This window comes from Schistocerca nitens, chromosome 5 (genome assembly GCF_023898315.1).
Source record: "Schistocerca nitens isolate TAMUIC-IGC-003100 chromosome 5, iqSchNite1.1, whole genome shotgun sequence".
Lineage (NCBI taxonomy): Eukaryota > Metazoa > Arthropoda > Insecta > Orthoptera > Acrididae > Schistocerca > Schistocerca nitens.
This window is the reverse complement of record NC_064618.1, coordinates 355,754,452-355,780,615: the sequence shown is the minus strand read 5'-3', so window position 1 is coordinate 355,780,615 and position 26,164 is coordinate 355,754,452. Positions and strand designations below refer to the sequence as shown.

General features: G+C 37.9%; 1 protein-coding gene across 1 annotated transcript in view; it reads left to right on the top strand.

Annotated features, from left to right (window-relative positions):
- LOC126260454 (dynein axonemal heavy chain 6) overlaps window positions 1–26,164 on the top strand; it is a 1,163,459-nt gene that overhangs the window by 440,713 nt on the left and 696,582 nt on the right. The window contains exon 63 of the mRNA XM_049957783.1: window positions 14,646–14,791. Coding sequence (XP_049813740.1) covers window positions 14,646–14,791 — 146 coding nt within the window. The remainder of the gene's footprint in view (window positions 1–14,645; window positions 14,792–26,164) is intronic.

The following is a 26,164-nucleotide window of genomic DNA, read 5'->3' as shown; positions in this document are numbered from 1 at the left end:
GTCCATTAATTTTTACAATCATCTTATTAGCTGTCATGTCCACATAGAATGTGGCACTTTGGTTCCAGGTAAGTTGGTTGATCACAAGGCTGCTTTCACAGGTTGCTCAGCCTTTCATGAGCAGGAGATGCCAGTGACAGGATTGGAGTAAGTGTTAGTGGGAGGGTGTTTGTGACTAGTCTTGCATCTATGTCTATTGCAGGAATAGGAGCCATGGGCAAGAGGATTGGAGTGGGGGTGGAAGAGGGATGGACAAGGATATTGCAAAGGTTGGGTGTAATTTGGAGTACTGCTGTGTGAGGAGGATATTTATTAGTTGAGAGCATGACAAGAATTAGTTAAAACTCTGACAAAGAATATGGTTCAGTGCTCCAGTCTTGGACGGTACTGAGTTGTGAGAAGGGTGTTCCTTTGAGACCAGACAGTGGTTACATAGCAGATAGGGAGCAAGGCTTGGGAGATCTGGACTGAGTGTGAGGATGCCCTACCCACATTCATCCAGAACATCAACAACTTCTGACCCATTCAGTTCATCTGGTTCTCCAAAGTCCCATAAGCCACCTTCCTCAGTGTTAATCTCCAACTCAAGGATGGTTACATCAGTACCTCTGTCCACATCACATCTACTAATCATCAGCAGTACTTCTACCACAACAGTTACTACTGATTCTACTCATAGAAGTCCCTTCAATACAGCCTAGCCACATGCATCTGTAGTGATGAGTGGTCCCTTTCCAAACATTCCCAGGGTCTCAATGAGGCCTTCACAGACAAAAATTATCTTCCCTACCTCATCCAGAAATAGATCTCCTGTGCCTTGTCTCCATAGCCACTTACCATCCCCTAAACACTTACAATCTTCCCACAAGGAGTACTCATTTATGCCTCAGTATCACCCAGAACTGAAGCAACTTAATCACATTCTATGCTGTGGTTTTGATTACCTCTCAGTGTGGCCTGAAAAGATAAATATTCTCCACACTATCTTCCCCATCCCTCCCACCGTGGTATTCCATCATCCAACCAACCTATTCAGTATCCTTGGTGATAATATGTAACTCTTTTCATGCAAGTTGTTAATATCCTTCCGCATTCTTGAACAGGTTTCACACCTAACGAATTAATGTTCTGAACAAAACAAACGAATAAGTGGGAGTCGGCCATACCGAAGATACACACTACAGAAATGGCGGTACAAGACAAAATCAAACATGCTATGGTTATACTAGAAAACAGGGCCAAGTATAGGAAGAAAATTTATAATAAGAAACTGAAATTAGTTACACAATTTTTTGAAGGGTAATGAGTCCTCTTATGGATGCACCCTAAGTCAACAAAATTTGGCAAACTGAAGAAGAAGTGGCAGTTACTCTATTCAGGACCATATGGAATTTCCAAAGTACTATATCCTGGAATGTACAGATTAGTATATGAGAAAACAGGTCGAGACAAGGGTCTCCACCCTCACAAACATATAAAAGCTTTTATAGAATGATGAATCTAGGTAGCTTTTTTTCTTTCTGTCACAAGGTAATTGTACATAGTGTATGTAACTCTAAGTGTAATTTTTCTTCTGGAGTATATTTTAAGACAAAGTAATGTGTTTTGGCATAAGTAATTCTTTTGATTTGTCCATGTAGGCATAAAATTACAGCAATGTGAAGTAATACACTGCTTCATACAAAGCAAAATTACAATCAAAGTTAGCATATGACACAGCTATCCTCGCTCAACATTATGCGCTGGCGCCAGCAGAAGGAGAGGAAACATTGACCTCTACGCATGCGTGACAGGCTGGCAGAATGCGCAACCAAATAGGAATGCAATATGTACAAGAACTTAAACTAAATACAAAGTAATCAGAAATACTACACAAATACATCCAGTGTCTAAGAACTAGGGAACCTATTGATATATGTATATAGTGATTTAATTAAATACTAACTTATGTACAGCATATTTACAAGCAAAAAGAAGCATCATGAAAAATTATATGAGATGTGTTAGCTAAGGACAAACGACAAAATACCGTAAGAAACGACAATTAATTTTCTTTGCAGAGTAAATGATCATAATGGGCAGCAAAATAAATGAATGTCTATGAATTTAAACAAAGTATGGAAATATCTGCAGATGTATGCACTGACCAAATGTGTCAGTGGCTACCGAGCAACATAATGCAGTTAGTTTTAAGTTAGTTTTGAGTTTATTTTCTTTCAGTGGCCAGTGCATCGTCGAGGTGGAGAAGAACAGTATCACATCAAGAGTAGCAGGTACCAAATCAAGAAATGGGCCGTGCGTCAAGTACACAATTTAGTTATAAGGATATTTATAAAAACGTCGTAAGGGAAATTAAAAATGAAATATGCATTGCCCCAGTGTATCTCCATGATAATTATCAGTACCTATTCACTACAGAGTACACAGAAACATTAAAGCATTAGATTTTACGAAAACCAATTAAATTTTATCTTGTCACATGAAATCTTGAATAGTGACATTTCCAGATATTTGAGAAAGATAAGTCTACAATGGTTAAAACATCATATTTCACACTAACCTACACATGAATTGAAGTAAATAGCACTAGCACATGAAGAAACAACATGGTGCTATGTGAATGATTCGTCAGTACACATTATTTCCATGAAACAAAAGTTCATTGACAACTAGTCGATGACTATACGAGTTCCTAAGTTTTTCTCCCTCCTCTACCTAAGGAAGCAATGAGTTCCCACAAGTGATAAAACGCTATCTATAAAGTGAAATAGAAATATATCATATCCTTGTATTGTATCATGATAATGTGTATGTAATTAATTTGTATTTGTGATGTGAACAAAGACAAGTTGAAGCTAACAATCTGTAGTGACAGAAACCAGATAATGAAAAGTTTATGACATTTTAAAACTTAAGAAATCTATGCTCGTAGTTTAAGCGATGAATGGAATGTCATCCATATGTATCAGCTATCATGTTATGTGTGTTGTTGTAACTTAATACTTGTACGAATTTTCATTGGAAACCAAACTCCATATGAAGAAGTGAACTTTGAGCACAAGCAGTTTATATGTTTTGGACGGCTATATGTGTCTTTCAACAAGTGGATGGTCAAGTGGGGTGACATGAACATGCATGTGCAGTGAAATAATTTCTGAGTATCATGGCTCACAATGCTTGATACATTAACAAGTGAACTATAGTTGTTCAAGCCGGTACTTAGCTCATCGATGGATGCTGTTAGCTGGGGTTCTCTACAACAGGTAATAATGATGCCTGAGCCATGAATATGGGGATCTTCTGCCACAGGGTTGGATTTTGAACAATAAGCACACACCCACTGCACCCAGAATGAAGACAAATGCCATGGCTATTCTTCAATATGTGACACTCAGGTGGAAGTGTGACACACAATGTGAAATAAACATTAAGAAAATGAGTGCACACACGTGTGATGGTAGCAGCTCACATATTGACCCTTGGTGACTAGTTCTTAGCTGCTAAATCTGCCAGTTACAAATTTGAAACACAGCAATGAAAATGAAACAAACTGAACATTATTGTTAGCATGCCAAATTGAAATGTGTAATGGGCTATCATCTTATGTATATAATCTTTTAATTTCTTGTAGAACTTGTAATATACATAGGATAAGATGATGTATCAATTCTATTAAATAAAAAAGAAGCCAACAAATATAGGGTATCGATCCCTATCGGCAAATGTAAACATGTATAAGCAAAAAACACTGTACGTCTCCATACCGTGTCAACCTCTAGTATGGGGCAATTGTGTAAGTACATGATGAAAGACCCCCAGGATACCATAAAGTTAAAATTTATTAAAAATGAAAAATGAAACACCAATCGACCATAAGCATTGGCAAAGATGTTAATTATGAATGCATGGTAAGGCGCAGACAAATGAAAAATTTGTAATTCATTTTTTACGTGATTTTATTTCTCATTCACGTGTATGTAGAAGTTCTGTTAAGAAGTGTTGTTTGGAGGATGACGGGCTATGAGTGTTTTGTATCATATATATTTTGAAATAAGAAAAAAATTGATACCAGTATTAACTGTTTTTTATTCAAGTCAAGTGAAACCAAGTAAGGAGGATTTTCTTATTTATGACATACACTGGTGTAATTGGAATCTGATGCCTGCATCTACAATTGAAAGGTAGGAGAAGAAGTCTGGTAGCCTAAAAAGTTGTGCAAATGATGAACATTTCTAATAACACAATTGTATTATCCTTTTTAAATGTTTTTCATGTGTATATTATTTTATTTTATTTATTTACAACACAACTCTGTGCAACGTTGTATCATAGCACCATACCACAGCACTGTTCAAGGACTAGCAGCAGCCAGACTAGAAAATTGTCATCCTATACATCGGCTGCCTTTAACCCCATAGCACAAATGGCTACCTTCGAAGTGGTGCCATGATTGGGAAGCATGGACTGGTAATTTATGGCATTGCATTGTGTTCAGTAATGAATCGCAGCTCTGCTCCACCCTGTCAGTGTGTGTGTGTGTGTGTGTGTGTGTGTGTGTGTGTGTGTGTGTGTGTGTGTGTGTGTGTGTGTATCTAAAAACAAAGATGATGTAACTTACCAAATGAAAGTGTTGGTATGTTGATAGACACACAAACAAACACAAACACACACACAAAACTCAAGCTTTCGCAACCACGGTTGCCTCATCAGGAAAGAGGAAGGAGAGGGAAAGACGAAAGGATGTGGGTTTTAAGGGAGAGGGTAAGGAGTCATTACAATCCCGGGAGTGGAAAGACTTACCTTAGGGGGAAAAAAGGACAGGTATACACTCGCACACACACACACATATCCATCCACACATATACAGACACAAGCAGACATATGTAAAGGCAAAGACTTTGAGCAGAGACGTCAGTCAAGGCGGAAGTACAGAGGCAAAGATGTTGAATGACAGGTGAGGTATGAGCGGCGGCAACTTAAAATTAGCAGAGTTTGAGGCCTGGTGGGTAACGGGAAGAGAGGATATATTGAAGGGCAAGTTCTGATAGGTTGGTGTTATTGAGAAGTATCCAGATAACCCGGATGGTAACACTGTGCCAAGATGTGCTGGCCATGCACCAAGGCATGTTTAGCCACAGGGTGATCCTCATCACCAACAAACACTGTCTGCCTGTGTCCATTCATGCGAATGGACAGTTTGTTGCTGGTCATTCCCACATAGAAAACTTCACAGTGTAGGCAGGTCAGTTGGTAAATCACGTGGGTGCTTTCACATGTAGCTCTGCCTTTGATCGGATACACCTTACGGGTTACAGGACTGGAGTAGGTGGTGGTGGGAGGATGCATATTTCGATTGACAGGTCACATGCATGGATCCACCAGCGGTGTTTCCTGGTTCTCAGTGCTACTGCTAATTTCATGGCTTCCTGAAGCTTTCCTGATAGCTGTTCCCAATTTTGCATTGTTCCTATCTTAATTTTCCCCAGTATTTTCTCTTGGTTGAGTGTTAGATATTCTGGTTCTGTGCCAATTTTTATGCTATCAGACTTGTCTTACATTACAATTGTAGATGCCTGCAGCAAACTTCAAGTACACCAGTGCATGTCATAAGTAAGAAAATCCTCCTTTCTCATTTTCACTTCACTTGAATAAAAATACTTAATACTGGTATCAATATTTTTCTTATTTTGAAACATGGATGTTACAAAACACTTGTAGCCCATCATCCCCCAAATGGCACTTCTTAACAGAAGTTCTACATACAAGAGAGAGTGAATAAAAAAAATCATGTACAAAAAAGAATGACAATTTTTTTCATTCGCCTGCACCTTACCACGCATGCATAATTAATGTCTTTGCTAATGCTTATGGTCGACTGGCATTTCATTTTTTGTTTTTAATACCTTTTAACTTTACGATATCCTGGGGGTATTTCATCATGTACCTACACAATTGTCCCCACACTATATGTTGACATGGTATGGAGACGTACAGTGTTCTTTGCTTTTACATATTTACATTTGCTGATAGGGTTCAATATCATTTATTTGTCAGCATCTCTTTTATTTAAAGGAATGGATATGTCAAGTTATCCTATGTATGTTTGAGTTCTACAAGGAATTTAAAGATTATATACATAATATGGAAGTCATTACATATCTGAATACAATAATGTTCAGTTTGCTTCATTCGCACTGCCGGGTTTTGCCCTTGTGCACTGGCAGATTTGGTGGCAAAGAACCGGTCAACAATGGTCAACATGTCAGTTGCTACCATTGCATGTGCATGCACTCGTTTTCTTAGTGTTGATTTCACACTGTCACACTTCCACCTGAGTGTCACATATTGAAGAATAGCCATGGCATTTGTCTTCATTCTGGGTGCAGTGGGTGTGTGCTTATTGTTCAAAATCCAACCCTGTGGCAGAAGATCTCCATATTCATGGCTCAGGCATCATTATTACCTGTCGTATCATATTTTCAGCATAGAGAACCCCAGCTAACAGCACCATCGATGAGCTAAGTACCGGCTTGAACAACTATAGTTCACTTGTTAATGTATCAAGCATTGTGAGCCATGATACTCAGAAATTATTTCACTGCACATGCATGTTCATGGCACCCCACTTGACCATCCACTTGTTGAAAGACACATATAGCCGTCCAAAACATATAAACTGCTTGTGCTCAAAGTTCACTTCTTCATATGGAGTTTGGTTTCCAATGAAAATTCGTACAAGTATTAAGTTACAATAACATACATAACATGATAGCTGATACATGTGGATGACATTCCATTCATCGCTTAAACTACGAGCATAAATTTCTTAAGTTTTAAAATGTCATAAACTTTTCATTATCTGGTTTCTGTCACTACAGATTGTTAGCTTCAACTTGTCTTTGTTCACATCACAAATACAAATTAATTACATACACATTATCATGATACAATACAAGGATATGATACATTTCTATGTCATTTTATAGATAGGCTTTTATCACTTATGTGCACTCATTGCTTCCTTAGGTAGAGGAGGGAGAAAAACATTGGAAAGAGGACTAAATCATTATGCATTGGTGGCCTAACTATGCTTGGTGCCACCTCCTATGTTTTGTAGGCAAGAAAGGAAATACTCATCTACTGGTTCAAGGATTTATGAGGAAATGTTACTCATGGCAGTCACAGAATAGTTGTCAAGGAACTTTTGTTTCACGGAAATAATGTGTACTGACTAATCATTCACATAGTACCATGTTGTTTCTTCATGTGCTAGTGCTATTTACTTCAGTTCAAGTGTAGCTTAGTGTGAAATATGACATTTTAACCATCATAGACTTACATTTCTCACATAACTGGAAATGCCATTATTCAAGCTTTCATTTGACATGATGATAATTAATTGTTTTTGCAAAATCTCATGCTTAAATGTTTATGTGTACTCTGCAGCGAATAGGTACTGATAATTGTCATGGAGATATAGTGCAACAATGCATATTTCATTTTTCATTTGCCTTATGACCTTTGTATAAATATCCTTGTAATTATATCTAAAAACAAAGATGATGTGACTTACCAAACAAAAGTACTGGCAGGTCGATAGACACACAAACAAACCTAAACATACACACAAAATTCAAGCTTTCGCAACCAACAGTTGCTTCATCAGGAAAGAGGAAAGGAGAGGGAAATATGAAAGGATGTGGGTTTTAAGGGAGAGGGTAAGGAGTCATTCCAATCCCGGGAGCGGAAACACTTACCTTAGGGGGAAACAAGGACAGGTATACACTTGCACACACACATATATCCATCCACACATACACAGACACAAGCAGACATTTGTAAAGGCAAAGAGTTTGGGCAGAGATGTCGGTCAGGGTGGAAGTACAGAGGCAAAGATGATGTTGAAAGACAGGTGAGGTATGAGCGAAGGCAACTTGAAATTAGCGGAGGTTGACGCCTGGCGGATAATGAGAGGAGAAGATATACTGAAGGGCAAGTTCCCATCTCCGGAGTTCTGACAGGTTGGTGTTAGTGGGAAGTATTCAGATAACCCGGATGGTGTAACACTGTGCTAAGATGTGCTGGCCGTGCACCAAGGCATGTTTAGCCACAGGGTGATCCTCATCAGCAGCAAACACTGTCTGCCTGTGTCCATTTGTTGCTGGTCATTCCCACATAGAAAACTTCACAGTGTAGGCAGGTCAGCTGGTAAATCATGTGGGTGCTTTCACTCGTGGCTCTGCCTTTGATCATGTACACCTTCCGGGTTACAGGATTGGAGTAGGTGGTGGTGGGAGGGTGCATGGGACACGTTTTACACCGGGGGCGGTTACAAGGATGGGAGCCAGAGGGTAGGGAAGGTGGTCTGGGGATTTCATAGGGATGAAGTAATAGGTTACGAAGGTTAGGTGGACAGCGGAAAGACACTCTTGGTGGAGTGGGGAGGATTTCATGAGGGATGGATCTCATTTCAGGGCAGGATTTGAGGAAGTCGTATCTCTGCTGGAGAGCCACATTCAGAGTCTGATCCAGTCCCGGAAAGTATCCTGTCACAAGTGGGGCACTTTTGGGGTTCTTCTGCGGGAGGTTCTGGGTTTGAGGGGATGAGGAAGTGGCTCTGGTTATTTGCTTCTGTACCAGGTCGGGAGGGTAGTTGCGAGATGCGAAAGCTGTTTTCAGGTTTTTGGTGTAATGGTTCAGGGATTCCGGACTGGAGCAGATTCGTTTGCCATGAAGACCTAGGCTGTAGGGAAGGGACCGTTTGATGTGGAATGGGTGGCAGCTGTCATAATGGAGGTACTGTTGCTTGTTGGTGGGTTTGATGTGGAGAGCCACATTCAGAGTCACCTGCCACCATACCTAAAGCCTTACCTGCCACCCTACCTAAAACCAATCAACACCTTCAACCCATTACATGCAGTCTCCCATCCTTCATCAAAGACACCAACCACTTTATCAAATGCCTGGAATCCTTACCCAGTCTGTTACCTCCAGAAACCATCCTTGTAACCATTGATGCCACTTCCTTATACACAAATATTCCGCACATCCAGGGCCTCGCTGCAATGGAGCACTTCCTTTCACGCCGATCACCTGCCACCCTACCTAAAACCTCTCATCTGTCCAATGGCCAGTGTGGTGTCACTGCCAGACACCACACTTGCTAGGTGGTAGCTTAAATCGGCCGCGGTCCATTAGTACATATCGGACCCGCGTGTCGCCACTGTGTGATCGCAGACCGAGCGCCACCACACGGCAGGTCTCGAGAGACGTACGAGAACTCGCCCCAGTTGTACGACGACGTTGCTAGCGACTATACGGACGAAGCCATTTCTCTCATTTGCCGAGAGACAGTTAGAATAGCCTTCAGCTAAGTTAATGGCTACGGCTTAGCAAGGCGCCATTAGCCTTAAATAGCTTGTATATAAAGAGTCACTTGTATCGCCACAATCTCCAGATGTCTCATCAAGAACGATGTATACAAGGATGTATTAAAAGTTAAGTATATTCCCAAAGATACGTATTTTCTTTATCACATTCATTAAGTCTCCTGTTTCAGACCTCACTCCATCCTTCGTGAGTTAGCGCGTGCATCTTGGCCGCCTCTTTCAATTAGTGTGCGTAGTGTTGGCAAGTCTGCCGACACTACAGCCAGCTTCACATGTCCGTCCACATCAAACCCACCAACAAGCAACAGTACCTCCATTATGACAGCTGCCACACATTCCATATCAAACGGTCCCTTCCCTACAGCCTAGGTCTTCGTGGCAAATGAATCTGCTCCAGTCCGGAATCCCTGAACCATTACACCAACAACCTGAAAACAGCTGTCACATCCCTCAACTACCCTCCCGACCTGGTACAGAAGCAAATAACCAGAGCCACTTCCTCATCCCCTCAAACCCAGAACCTGCCACAGAAGAACCACAAAAGTGATCCACTTGTGACAGGATACTTTCCGGGACTGGATCAGACTCTGAATGTGGCTCTCCAGCAGGGATACGACTTCCTCAAATCCTGCCCTGAAATGAGGTCCATCCTTCATGAAATCCTCCCCACTCCACCAAGAGTGTCTTTCCGCCATCCACCTAACAGTCGTAACGTCTTAGTTCATCCCTATGAAATCTTCAAACCACCTTCCCTACCCTCTGCCCTCTGGCTCCTACCCTTGTAACCGCCCCCGGTGTAAAACCTGTCCCATGCACCCTCCCACTACCACCGACTCCAGTCCTGTAACCCGGAAGGTGTACACGATCAAAGGCAGAGCCATGTGTGAAAGCACCCACGTGATTTACCAACTGACCTGCCTACACTGTGAAGCTATCTATGTGGGAATGACCAGCAACAAACTGTCCATTCGCATGAATGGACACAGGCAGACAGTGTTTGTTGGTAATGAGGATCACCCTGTGGCTAAACATGCCTTGGTGCACGGCCAGCACATCTTGGAACAGTGTTACACCGTCCGGGTTATCTGGATACTTCCCACTAACACCAACCTGTCAGAACTCCGGAGATGGTAACTTATCCTTCAGTATATCCTCTCCTCTCATTATCCGCCAGGCCTCAACCTCCGCTAATTTCAAGTTGCCGCCGCTCATACCTCACCTGTCTTTCAACAACATCTTTGGCTCTGTACTTCCGCCTCGACTGACATCTCTGCCCAAACTCTTTGCCTTTACAAATGTCTGCTTGTGTCTGTGTATGTGCGGATGGATATGTACGTGTATGTGCGAGTGTATACCTGTCCTTTTTTCTCCCTAAGGTAAGTCTTTCCGCTCCCGGGATTGGAATGACTCCTTACCCTCTCCCTTAAAACCCACATCCTTTCGTCTTTCCCTCTCCTTCCCTCTTTCCTGATGAAGCAACCGTTGGTTGCATAAGCTTGAATTTTGTGTGTATGTTTGTGTTTGTTTGTGTGTCTATCGACCTGCCAGCACTTTCGTTTGGTAAGTCACATCATCTTTGTTTTTAGATATATTTTTCCCACGTGGAATGTTTCCCTCTATTATATTCAAATCCTTGTAATTACATTGTTTACTTGAGGCACGGTCAATTTCTTGATCTGGTACCTGTTGCTCTTGAAGTAATTCTCTTCTTTGGCACTGTGACAATGTACTGGGTGCTGTAAGAAAAAAACTTAAAACTAATTGCATTACGTAACTCGGTAGCCACTGACACATTTGGTCATTTCATACATCTGTAGATATTTCCATACTTCGTTTAAATTTCCATAGGCATTTATTTATTTTGTTACCCAATATGATCATTTACTCTGCAAAGAAAATTAATTGTCATTTCTTACGGTATTTTGTCATTTGTCCTTAGCTAACACGTCTCATATAATTGTTCATAATGCTTCTTTTTGCTTGTAAATATGTTTATGTAGCTTAGTATTTAATGAAATCTCTATGTACATATATCAATAGGTTCCTTTGTTCTTAAACAGTAGATGTATTTGTGTAGTATTTCCATTTACTTTTTATTTAAGTTAAGTAGTTGTATATACTGCATTCCTATTTGGTTGCGCCTTCTGCCATTGTGTCGTGCATGTGCACAGGTCTCTGCCCCCTCTCCTACTACTACATCAGCATGTGTTGTTGAGCACTGACAGATAACCATAAGCTAATTTTGTTTATACCTTCGCTTCACATTAAGTGGTGTATTACTTCTCATTGCTGTTAATTTTATGCCCACATGTACAAATCAAATAAAATACTTATGCCTATACACATTACTTTATCTTAAAATACACTCCAGAAGAAAAATTACACTTATAGTTACATACCCTTTGTAGAATTATCTTGTGACAGAAAAAAAAAAAAAAATGCTACCTAGCTTCATCATTCTATAAAAGCTTTTATATCTTTGTGAGGGTAGAAACCCTTGTCTCTCCCTGTTTTATCATAAACTAATATGTACATTCCAGTGTATGGTATTTTGGATGTTACATATGGTCGTGATTAGAGTAATTGCCACTTCTTATTCAGTTTGCCAAATTTTGTCAAGTTACGGTGTGTTCGTAAGAGGACTTGTTGCCCTTCAAAAAGTTGTGTAACACGTTTCAGTTTCTTATTATAAATTTTCTCTCTATACTCTACCCCGTTTTCTAGTGTAATCATGTCTTGTTTGATTTTGTCTTGTAGTGTCATTTCTGTAGTGCGTACCTTTGGTATGGCCAACTCCCACCCATTCGTTTGTTTCGTCCAGGCCATCAGTTCTGAATAATGATGTCATTAGGGAATTGCTTTTCATTTTTTGGAGTCTTGGGGCTTGTTTTTCACTTGCGTATTAAAAAAGGGTGACATTTTGTTTCCATCTGCTGTGATTTCCAGCAGTACTATTATGTGCTGTTTTTCACACCCAGATGTTTTGATTGTAACTTCTTTTGTACCCTTCTGATTAGTCGTGTAATTACTTGGCTATCAAATCAAGTTGAAGTCCCATCAGCGTTGCCTATTTGGCCCATCAAAAAATTCTTTTCTTTCTGAAGTATGATAACATACCGCATAAATTCTTGAAGTTTCTTTTCAAAATCCTGTGGAAGCTTTTGGTATATTGTTGTACTGTGTCACAGAGATAAGCCCACTTGTCTCATAAAGCAATCAAGCATCCCTGGCTAGCCTTAAACTCTTGCTTCGGTACATCAAGAGCTGCAGCCACCTCTTTTGCTTTTTTTACTATGGTGTCAATGGTGACAGGTTGCCCATTCTTCCTCCTTTCGTGGACAACTTCTGAAACATTTACTTCAATATCAGGATGTCTTCCTTTGTGAGGTCCAGTGAATTTCTTTCTAGTAGTGGTAGTTGCAAATATCCCAATTTATGTTTTTCTGTAAGTGATTATTACTCTCAGCTACATTGAACTCCCTTCCTGCCCTTCTGTGACCATATTTTTCCACATAAAGAATTGCTTTACACTTGAAAGTAGCTTCATATGATATTCTTCTCTGCTTGCCTCCATTCCGTGACTACCTGGTTGGATCTCAAACTGTTCTTGACTGGTCTAGTGAGTGAGTTTGTGAGCAGTCCTGGAAGAATCAATTTGACCTAAGAAGATTATTTGATTTTGACAGAAAGTTCTTTTGTGAAACTTACTGTAATAAATCCTACTTTTGTTATTGTCAAACACAACATGTTTGTGAAACTTTGTTCACCTAAATCTGTGAAAAAGTTGTACAAAGAAAATTGCTGTTCTGAGATAATTATTTTTATATTGGTTTACGAAACTGTGCTGGGAACTAAGTTAATAAGGGTAAGAACTAATGCTTTGAGGGAGAAGGCACACCGTTAAACAGAGAAAAAATAGCAGATAGGCAATGCACCAGTACATGTACTGTTTCGTATAATCAAACCAGCTTACACAGTATAGTTGAAAGTCTTGTGCATGGTTTCTATAGTTCATTAATTATAAAAGATCTGTCAGCTCAAATATATTGTTAAATCTTTCAGACAGTTTTATTACTGATTATGAATAGCTTTCCTCTACTCCTCTTGCAATGGAATAGTTGAAAGTCTTGTGCATGGTTGCTATAGTTAATTAATTATAAAAATCTGTCAGCTCAAATATATTCTTAAATCTTTCAGACAGTTTTATTACTAATTATGAATAGCTTTTCACTACTCCTCCTGCAATGAAAGTGCATTGCCTGTTCATAGCATTTTCGTATTGCACAGAAATGAGATGCTGCAGATTACGGCAACAGTTTCTCCCTTGCTGGCAGGAAAAGAAATATAGCAGAGATGTCACTCTTTATTTGTTGTTTTTCTAACTTATGAATTGGTGTGGTAACTATTATGTTGCATGTTGCATATGACCTCCAGTTCTCTAAGTATGTGATAGTGGGGGATTTGTTAAACACTCTTATGTCTCTCTGGATAAAATTTAAAAGTAAATGACTATTTATATCTATTGCACATTGCTTCTGAAAGATTACTTACAAGGAAATTAAATCTCATTCTTCTAATGAAACAACTTTCATTACTTTCTTTTTGCTAGCTCTTCATTCCTATCTCACTTGCCTTCTCAGTTACCTCCCCCCCCCCCCAAAAAAAAAATATCCCCCTCCCCTTACCCCCCTCTGCATGTCCTCCTGCTTCTGTTCATAGCCTGTTCCATTTTCCCTCTACCATATGTGTGTTTTCCTTCTTCTCTGTGTACGAGTATGGGTGGGTCACTGGCTCAAAGGTTGGTTGTATTGATTAAGTATGTATTATAAAATGCCAATATATTCAGCTGCAGTAATGCAATAAAATTTGGAAAGAAAATTTCCTGTCAGTGTAATTTGTCCCATTAAGGTTCAAAATGGTTCAAATGGCTCTGAGCACTATGGGACTTAACATCTATGGTCATCAGTCATCCCATTAAGGAATATGAATATATAAGGTTGACTGGATTTTTTTTTTCAGTTCATATATCACAACAGTGCGTGGCACAACTTCTAATGTGTTTGTGAATAAACACGATTTACACCAGGTATAAAATAGAAGACGTTATTCTAAGTATCTAGTGATGAAGAGTAAATATGAGCACAGATAGTAGTTCAATTCAATGGCCATTTTTCTGTTTTGCTAATGAGGTGTTATCATTAAGGATGACAAGCCTACAACACAATGAAGGTGTATGATACAGTTTTTTTCTTATAGATGATGGGTCGGTTTTTCTCTGGTTTGGCACAGTCTGGTGCATGGTGCTGCTTTGATGAATTCAATCGAATTGACATTGAAGTATTGTCAGTTATTGCACAGCAACTAATTACAATAAGAAATGCCAAGGCTGCAAAACTCGCCAGGTAAGAGTCTTACTGTTCTTCTGTAACATAACAACAGATCATGCATTAAAAATGTACGAAGACTAATAGTTATCTTGTGGTTTGAATAATTGTGCAGTTCCATAGTGTGATCAGATAAACTCTTGCTTATTACAGATTCCTTAAAATTGTATAAGAGTTATAAATATGACACATGATCAGAACATAACTGGAATTTTTGTTTTTCTTAAGGAATCTTTATTTATTCTTCAACATTAACTTTGTCCCCTACAAAGTTATCCCCCTCAGATATAACACACTTGTGCCAGTGCTTTTTCCAATTTTGAAACCACTTCTGGAACTCACATTTAAATTGTAATTGCAGTGTTGATGAGCCATTGTATTTTATGGGACAGTAAAAATTATGATTCTCATTATGATGGTGTTAAGCTCCTTTGGCAATTCTATTTTTATTGCCTCAGTAGTACTAAAACAACGTCCTTCCATGGTTCTCTTCAGCCTCAGGAATAGTAAAAATCACATTTTTTTTGCCAAAAAATCATGATCAATCATTGATGTGTAAGTGGGAACATTATTGTGATCAAATTTCCATGAGTAATTTTACCACAATTTTGGTCATTTTCTTTGGATACCTGTAAGGAAATGGCACATAGCTTTCATGTAGTATTCCTTATTCACCATATGACACAACACAGGAACTCATGATGCGCTATGCCATTGTAATCAAAGAAAACAGTGAGGAGCTCCTTCGCATGTGATGGACCTTGACAATTTTTTTCAGTCTTGGCCCTTTACGCAGTTTCCGTTGGGACAATTGGGTCTCGATTTTGACGTCATATCCTTATACCCATGTTTCATCACCTGTTATAATTAGTGTTGCCAGACATCCTGCATTTCCCAGGACATCCCATATTTGCTGCAAAGTTTTAAATGTCCCACTGGGACAGACTCTTTCATGTATTTCAAACTTGTTTGATTATTATTGCAAAATCTTTTGCACTACAGCTGGCGAGTACCTATTATCTTTGCACTTAGTTCATGAAGATACAATTAACTCAGCTATCAGTCTATGATAATGCCTGGCAGGACCAGTATTCACTGACTCTCACCCCCTAATGCAACAGCACAGTCTGTATTTGCCCCTATCTGTTTATTTTATATTTTGTTATTTGTTTGTTATCTGTCTTACTTTCATTCTACAATTTAGTGTTTAGCACTTTCGTTTGTTTGCTAACTCCTTTAAATGCTATCCAATGCTAGTTAACAATACTGGAAGGATTTTTTAATTCCATGCTTGATTGTCATTCTAGTTTTTAAAACTTCGTTCATTGATTTGCGAGAACTGCTGAGTGTTGAATGTGTTATGCTTGTGAATTATTTCTAAAGCTCTTGAAAAAAGCAGTGATTTAAGTGACAGTGACACAGATAATTCATCTACAAGTGCTGGAATACCTTCTAAGAAATCCAAAAGGCTTATGAAGTATAATCCGAACTGAGAAAATAATTATTCCTAGTTTGGACAAGTAAAAGGAAACTCGCACAAGGCACACTGTCACCTGTTGAAAAGAGATATCTCATGTGCTGATACAGGTGTTGATAATGTAAAACAACATGCATCTGCTAAATCTCACATGATTGATGTTAGTGACTGAGCATCAAGTTGTTCTTGTTGTTGTCATCTTCAGTACAAAGACTGGTTAGATGCAACTCTCCAGACTACTCTATCCTTTGCAAGCCTCTTCATCTTTGAATAACTACTGCAACCTACATCCTTCTGAATCTGCTTACTGTATTCATCTTTTGGTCTCCCTCTGTGATTTTTTCCCCGCACACTTTCCTCCAATACTAAATTGGTGATCCTTTGATGTCTCAGAATGCGTCCTATCAACTGATCCCTTCTTTTTCTCAATTTGTGCCACAGTTTTCTTGTCTCTCCAATTCTGTTCAGTACCTCCTTATTAACTACGTGATCAACCCATATGATCTTCAACATTCTTCTGTAGCACCACATTTTGAAAGCTTCTATTCTCTTTTTGTCTAAACTGTTTATCAAATACCTTACCAAATATTTATTGAAGCTTGAACTATCTGCCTTAGAGACAATCAAGATTACTGCTAGAGAACTAGCATCTGTTATCACACGTTTATGCATTCTCTTAGTTACAGCAGTATAAAAAGCTCACACAAATTCTTATTATTATATATCTGCAGTGATTCAAAAATCTGTCAAAGTTGTAGCTGTGGAAGAACAAAAGTGGAAGCTATTGTTTGAAAATATTTCTAAGATCATCCAAAAAAACATATACTTCTCTTTAGCAATGGATGCAAGTAAATAAAAAAAAAATAAAAGACAGGAAAACATTTCCAATTTGCTTACAATTCTTTGATTATGATACTGGGGCTGTAAACCAACTACTGTAACTTGTAAAACTTAATGATAAATGTGCATATCAAGTTTCAAACTTAGTAATACACGCTTCTTTTAGCTGAAAATGATAAAATTGCCAAAGCTGTTTATCCATCCATATTCTCCAAAATGTTGTAAAATACAGTACTGATAAACTAGAAGTAAGGGTTGATCAACTGAACATGAACTCCCTACATGAAGAATTTCAAATAATTAAAAGAAGCCTGGACATGGCTCAGTCTTTTGATGACAAAAGTAAGAGTGTGACTGACAAATGGAAGAAAATCATGGAAGAGTTTTCCAAAAATGAAATCCTTAACATTTTAAATTTCATATCATTCATCATTAGTATGCCTAGTTCCAACTGCTTTGTAGAAAGTTTTTTTCACAGATTACATTAAAATGGATGGACAGACAAAATAAATGTTCCCCAAATTTGATAAAAATTGAAGTAATGACCATTTTCAGTATGACTGGAGTTTCATTAATTTTTTTAAATATGTAAAATCAAACATAAACATGTTAAAACTTACACGTTCTTCCATAAAATACGATAAAGACCAATAAATCACAAAAAAATAATTTTGTTTTCATTTGTCCTGTGTAATAAATTAAATCCCTTTGTTTTTTACCCAACTGAGCATTTGTCCATTACAGGGTTTAAAAGAAATCTGGCACCACTAGTTATAATCTTCTTTAGAAATGCGGATCATTATCAGCTTCATTCAGCAGTTCCTGAGTGATGTCCACATGACATCATTTTTGATCAAAATACAACAATTTTAGAGCGAACTTTACTGCTACATGTTTCATGCGCATAACATCCCAAAAAATTGCTTGGCATGAGCCAAATGATTTACCAACATTATCAGCAACTTCTCTGATGGTGATTCAGCAGTTTTCCAGAACCATTTTCTTTATTTCTTCCACATCGTTGTCAGTAACTGATGTGCTAGGGTGTCCAGGATGGTAGTCGTCTTCAAAACAGTGAAAATGCAAACATACATCAGAAATGTGTGTGCCAACAAGGCAAGAAAAATATTTGAAAACTGGATGTATAAAGCCCACAAAATTAAAAAAAAATTCTTTTTACTTTTTGATCACACTTTGTATGTAGTAAGATGCACAAATATGCCTGCAGGTATTTTTTTGGAGCAACTTTTCTGTTAGTGACACCTGCATTTAATAAACTGATAACGCTGAAAGTATCAACAGAAAGAAACCAATTCTTTCTGGAGTCATTGTTGCTGGTGATGAGAAATCACAGAACCCCATACAAATATATTGTCTGAGACGACATTTAGACATTTTGGTGACCAGAGTTAGCACCTGTCCGTCATAAGCCCAATAATTGTTTTTCACTGTGATGAATTACCAGTTTTAGATTCTTCTGTGATATTCATCAAATAGGTTTGAACTCTTTGCTATTCCAGTTGAAATTTGTTTTTCTGTTCTCCATGGATATATAAATTCTGCAAAGTATTGTTAAGTGCATAGCAGATGTTTCTTCCCAATTAACCACTTTTTAGGGTTCTGATGCATTCTGTTCACCTATGGAGCACAGAAAGAATCTTCGCTGAACTGCCCCTGTGCTTGTTGTAATTATCTCATCTTATAGTCACAACCCTTACACAAGAGGTTGTTAGAAGTTTTATGGGCTACTCTCTTAAAGCTTATTCTTGGAATTTTGTAAGTAGGCTTTCCTGGGACAGTTTGAATTTATCTTCAGACATCAGACAGTTAGGCTTCATAGCATTTCTAAGATGCTTTCCCATGAATAGAATAAAACTGTGTCCATTCATCTGCCCTGCTTTGTATATGTTCAATGTTCTTTCTTAGTCCAGTACTGTGAGAGACAGCTAAAGACTTTGAAGATCAATTGAACGGAATTGACAGTGTCTTAATAAAGAGATTATGAGCCGAACATAGATAAAAATAAATCTAGGGTAATGGAATGTGATTGAATTAAATCAGATTAACAGTAAGAAATGAGACTCTAAAAGTGCACATGTTGATGAATTTTGCTATTTAAGCAGAATAATAAATGAAGATGCCTGAAGTTGGGAAAATGCAAAATGCAGACTGGCAAATAGCAACAGAAGAATTTCTGAAAAAGATGAATTTGTTAACATATGATATAACTTTCAGTGGTAGGGAGTCTTTTGTGAAGGCATTTGTCTATAGTACAGTGGTACATTGAAACGAAATGTGAAAAATGGGCACTTCAGACAAGAAGAGATTAGAAGCTTTGGAAATGTGGTACCAGAAGAGAATGCTGAAAATCAGTTGAGTTGATCGAATAACAAATGAGGAGGTAGTGAATCAAACTGGGAAAAAGAAATTAATGTCATAATTTGACTAAAAGAAGGGACTGGTTCATTGGACACACTTTGAGCATGAAGAAATTATCAGTTTGGTAATTATGGTTTTAGATATCACTGCAGAAGAGTGATGTATATCACTGCATAAGCCTTAACAATGAGTGATTCTCATTAATGAAAGAATGATAACACTAATTATTACATATGGAGTGCACCTATGGTGTGTGAACATTGCTTTATGTGTGTATGTGCAGAACCAGAATAAGGGACGATGCACGTCTTCAACATGGAACAGTAAGTGGAATAACTTCACAAGAGGAAGTATCTGCCTGGGCATAATGTAGAAACTGTGTGAATCTTCAGGGCAAACACAGAAAAATATGACAATGGCTGTATTGATATTCAAACAAAGGAATAGTTTATCTTGAACTTGTACATAGTTTTTGTGACAGACATGATGACTGAAGTCTTTCGTTGTCTGATGGACTCTGTCAATGTATTCAAACAATACGTAGACTACATACAGAAAATGTCTCAGAAGAATTGACTAAAACTGGCAATTGATAGATTACATTTCCTTTCAGCATAAATTATATAAGCAGGAGAGAAAGTCCTAGATTGTTGGAGAAGAAAAAACCATTTTGACCAAAGGTAAATTATAAAATAATACAGTTGCCCTTGAAAACCAAATAAATAACTGAACAATGCGAAGAAGTCCACATATAAATACGTGCACTAAATGCTAATTATTAAAAAGAAATGTACTGTCAGTAAGTTACAAGTAAAGTTAATGGCATTATACACTCTGACACAAGGAATTCCATTTTCTGACGTCCACAGCTCCATTCGCTATCTCCAAATGACAAAATGACAATATGCAAACTCAGATAGCAATGGCGAACTAGAAATCAAAATTGACAATCAGTAAATAAATCCATAGCAACCAGAAGACCATCAAGCAAAACAAAAATGGTATGAACTTATGCACCAACCTAATATATTCAGTAAAGTGAAAATGGTAAAGAGGGGATGCTTTTTCTGCTAAGCAAAAAAGATACTTTTTGTACTTTCTGTGTTGTGGTATATTGAAACAGAATGTACTAACAGAGATAGTGAAAACAGTGGACTCCAAGGGATAATTTCACTGCATGAATCATACAGATAGAAAGGATGCAAGAAGCTCTGTATAAATCACAAACAACTTTTAGGAAAACAAATACTGCAGCAAATAGAAATGCAATACAGAACATGAGACCTAGAATTAAAAGATATGTCTGTGACGTAAATGCAAGTGAAAAATTGTTAATAAGATTTTTTTGAACATGTGCAGAGTAAACTATAGACTACCAATTACTTATTTATAATATAATTGAATAGATAAACAATTTACTCACCAAGTGGCAGTGGGAGAACACATTTATAAAAATATTGAAATTTTCAAACTCTCAGAGCTAGTCGTTCCTTCTAGAAGAAGGGTTGAAGGGGAAGGAAGAGTGTTGAAGGAAAAGGACTGGTGAAGTCTGGGCAAGGAGAGAGTTTGGAATAGTCACCCAGAACCATTGGTACAGGGAGACTTACTGTACTGATTGAGAAGCAAAGACTGATTGTTGGGGATTGCACCAGACAAGATTTGAAAACCTGAAAGTCTAAAAGTGAAAGATATGGTAATATGCAATCAGTCATTACTAACAAAACATTATGCACTAATTACTAAGAGCAGAAAGCTAATTGCAATATATGTGGTAGACATGGGGGGGGGGGGGGGGGGAGACGAGTCAGAAATTAAAAGATTTAGAAAAGGGTATGAAGAAAGAAACAGTTACTGAGAAGAAGCTATGAGATCAAAGAAATTAATGTAAATTAAGACCAGATGAATGGCAAGAACCAAGGACATATTGTAATGCCAGTTCCCACTTTCAGACTTCTGAGAAACTTGTGTAGGGGGGAAGACTCCAGATGACGTCTGATGAAACAGACACCGAGGTCACTACTGTCATGTTGTAGAGCATGCTCTGCAACAGGGTATTGCGTCTTGACAGTATACAACCTGTGCCTATGCCCATTCATCCTAACTGATAACTCAGTGGTGGTCATGCCAATGTAAAAGTCTGAACAGTGTCTACATAACAGCTGGTACATGACATATGCCATTCCGCAGGTGACCTTTCTCTTGGTAGTATATGTTTTGCCAGTTACAGGGTTCGTATAGGTGCTGGTAGGAAGGTGTATAGGGCAAGTCTTACAGCGTGGACAGTTGCTGGGGTAGAAGCCATACAACAGGAAAATGGATGCAGTAGGAGCGTAGGGTCTCATAAGGATATTATGAAGATTGAGAGGGAAATGAAAAGCTATTTTGGAGGGATGAGCAGTACCCATCAATCAGTCTTTCCTTCTCATCACATCAGGTAAGTCTTCTCCACCCCAAGGTTCTGAGTGATTTTCCTAAACTCTCTCAATTTCCTACAGCTCATCAGACTTTTTCCGTCACCCCTCTTACTTGCTCTTCAATCCTTCTTCCAGAAGAAGGAGCCACTGGCTCTGGAAGCTTGCAGTTAAATACCTTTCATATGTTATGATCTCCTGCTACCGCTTGGTGTGTAGATGTTCTAACTATCCAGTCACTTAACATTTTCAAAACTTGATTATTTCTATTGACAAATACTTATTTATGTATTTCATTACTGGTACACTAGCAAGTTAAATCATTTGTGAGTTACCATCATACAGACAAGCTACACAGTTCATAAAATACTGGAATAAGTGTTTTTTATCTTTACTTTGCCTTCTCTATATATATTCAAAAAAGTAAGAGTTGAACAACTCTTTGCACTACTTTATTCCTTGTAAGGAAATCATAATTGTGGATCACATTCCTTCAGTGCTGTTTGTATGTGCTCCTGTTTTTGTGTCCTTGGAATGAAGGCTATGATTTACAGAGAGTTACTTGAATTCTTCATCTTTTAGGCACTTAAATGAACCCAAGCAATAAGACTCTATTGTTATCCCAGATACTATATTTTCTTCTATTATCTCCAAAAGCACCTCCCTCAGTTTATTTTGAACAACATGAAAAAAGGACTTTTCATTTTCTCCTTCAAGAGCATCATATATCCACCACTCTGTTGTGTTATTGCCTCTGCAAATCTTTTTTTTCTCCAACTATTTGTCAGTTTCTACAATTATGCCTTTCGCACCAAGTTTTTTTTGTTTTTTACTTTTTTCTGAACGTGCAGAAACACAAACCCCTCCACAGTACTCTTTCCAAACAACAACACGTTGACTTCAAAGTTTTAACTCATAAAAAGTGTATCTGCTGCTAAGTTGAGTCATCCAAAAGTAGATCAATTGTAACATGATACTAATCATAGTTTGCTGTCGGCAAACCAGAAACTTTTTCTTACTGAAAATTGTTTCTCGTGCTCATTATTCACTGTTATGTGACACCTTAATATGAAACCATCACTGAAAATTCCTTTGACACCAGCTCAGTTGCTAATTGCTGGCTCATACCTGCTCTCTTTTTGATGAATGAACTAGCCATACACCAGTCTAGAATTTGCGTCTTTCAAACTATACAAGAACTCCAAATCAACATGCTGGCTCACTGTCTCACTTTTACTAGTCAGTACAAGAGCTCACTACTGGTACACAAGGGTGGCCACGGCTGGGTGCAGAGTGCAGTGGTGGAGGGGGCGGGGGAGGGGGGGGGGGTACCTCCTCCCCACACACACCCTAGCTCTCAGTCAAAGGAAATAATATGATGTAGTCATCTGTGTTCCTTTCAAGAAGGTTATTGAAAAAATGGCATTACACAGATATTTAACAGGGTAGGAAATGAAACTTTTCAATAGATACTTACAAGTCTCCATTCATCATATAAGGTATTAAAAATTCTCCACACCCGCAGGTCTTGCCCCCCGCTCCTTCACCACAAACCCACAAACTATGTGCCCCCTTTCTGGTTCACATTTGAACCAACTGCAGATTGAATAGGTGCCAAATTATTCAGTTCTCAAAAGAAGTCAACAAGAATGCAAGTTTTGTTACAGAATGAAAGCAAAGATTAAATGTTAAGTGCCAAAATCTTCACCTAATCATCAACTGTACAATGTAAAGCCTACATTATAGATCAATATTACACCATTGTCAAGACACTTTGTACTTTTACAGATTGAAATTATGAAAGAAAAGCAACAAATTGAATGATACATCACAATATACATATATAGGAATATACGTACCACTATTTATCTGATAGGTCAGTTCCCATTCACAGAAAAAAGGAAATTTCACATGGTTGTACAGATCTAGACATGTCAGATAGTTTATAAAATCCAATATTTTAGGACAATGCAGGAAAAGATAGATTGCTGCTTACTGTAAGTAAAATACATGAAGTTGCAGACAGGCACAATTAAAAAACACTTACATAAAGCTTTCAGCCACAGCCTTCATCAGTAAAAGAGAGACACATGCCATTGACAGACACAGCAAGCACCCTCGTGCAAACACGGCTGCCAATTCCAGCATCTCTGGCCTGATATAGGCTGTGGCCAAGAGCTTAATGTAATTGTTTTTTAATTGTGTCCCGTCTGCAACTTGACATATCTTCTTTATGGTAAGTAGCAATCTGTCTTTTCCTACATCGTTGATGTTCCTACCTGGAGCTTCCATTGTTTGATTAGTATTTTAAGAGAAACATTTGAAACTGATGCAATCCAGCCTAACCTAGATCTCAGGCTTAATTACAGTTCAGTCTGTCACCACAAACAGGATTTTTGCTATCCCATTCATTGGCTTCAACTACTCACAACCAGACTATTGCATTCCAACCTTAGATGGACCTTGGTCTACGCTACAGATTAGTCTGTCACTGCATAAAGGTCTTTCACCAACACGTTTGTTGGCAACGCCATCTGACAACCACACTGTTGCATTTCAGAAAAACGTAAATATTGGGCTACACTACAGATCAGTCTGTCACCACAGATACGTTTTTTCGCTAACATATTTGTTGACTTTGCCAAACTGTTTCATTATAACCTAACCTAAACTTCGGGCTATGCTATAAATCTGTCTGTCTGTCACTATAATTGGGTTTCTTGCACACACATCTGTGTTACCAACTTCATGCAACTTTCCCAATCAGTGAGGTGACCACAGGGTCGTGAATCTGCATCCACATCCATACTCTGCAAACCACTGTAAACTGCATGGAAGATGGTACTTCCTATTATACCATTTATTAGGGCTTCTTTCCATTCCATTCACATGTGGAGTGAGGAAAGAATGGCTGTGTAAATACTTATAAGTGTGCTGTGATTAATCTAATCTCCTCATCAGCATCACTGTGGAAGTGATATGTAGGTAATTGTAGTATATCTCTAGACTTATCATTTAAAGCTAGTTCTTGAACTTTGTTTACAGGCTTTCTCAGAATACTTTGTGTCTATCTGTCACAAAATTTTTAGTAACTATAATACAGAAATGTAGTCAGTTACTGTATTTTCTTAAGTATCACTTTCAGTACCATGTTCTGATTCCCGACATATGAAAGATAACCCATGAAAAAACGTGTAATACAGGAAGTTTGGATGCGATTATCATTTTGGCTAACACACCACCTGTAATGCTGATTAACATCATAGAATACCTGTAGTATAATAGAGACACTATTAGAATTATGTGTAAAGTGTTTTCTAATTTTGTTAATTCTGGACAATACAACATATATTCTGTTTGCAATATAATTAGTCTGTATAGCAGATGTGGATCTGTTTAAGACACCAAATACCTTTGTTTCTACTAAAGTATGGCTTTTCCTCAACAAGAGGGATCACAAATATCTTGGTGTTTCTGATTGGCTGTTGTCAACCAATAAGGTTATTACATATGCTCCAGATACATGTCCTCAATCTTGTTGACAACATACAATCTGTCTTTTAGAGAATAGTGTTAATAACTATTTAAACATAATAAATAAGTGTATAAAAGCAGTACATATGACTGAAGAAAATACAAAGTATATGCCACAGCCAATTTCAATATAATTGCTTAACAGAATGTTATATTCCATTACGTAACTTTAGCCCATTGCAGAATAGAATGCTCATAGCAAAATTACAGCTTCCAAAGAAACACATTCACCCTTATTTTTTTTAATTTAAATAATACCCTTATATCTCATGTTATTTCTTACTAGAAGTGTAAATATATATAGCTTCTCAATTCAGAATGGTCAATAAATCAGTTCAATTATGAGTCACTGATATAAACTTGGGCAGCAATTACACAAATTATTTAACAAAACTAAAGGAAAAGTTACCTGTAGTTTAACAGTTGTCATAAAAAAAGCAGTTCCAGAAGAATCTTTCTGAACTGATTTCATATTGATACAGTATACTGGATGGAGCAATAACATTACATTTGTGACCAGTTATTAATGATGTTCAGGAACATAAAACTATGCACTTCATAAAATGCAAATCCAATATAGTGCAGCTATCTGTCAGCCAGAAAGTCCTCCTGGCTTACTACAGTTTGTGCAATAATTAATTCTAGCAACTTCAGGAGATGTCATGATTATTTGAATGGTTTTCTGTAACTATCAATGAAAGCAATGATGTTTCAGATAATGTGTAGCTACCAGCATTTGTTCATGAAATT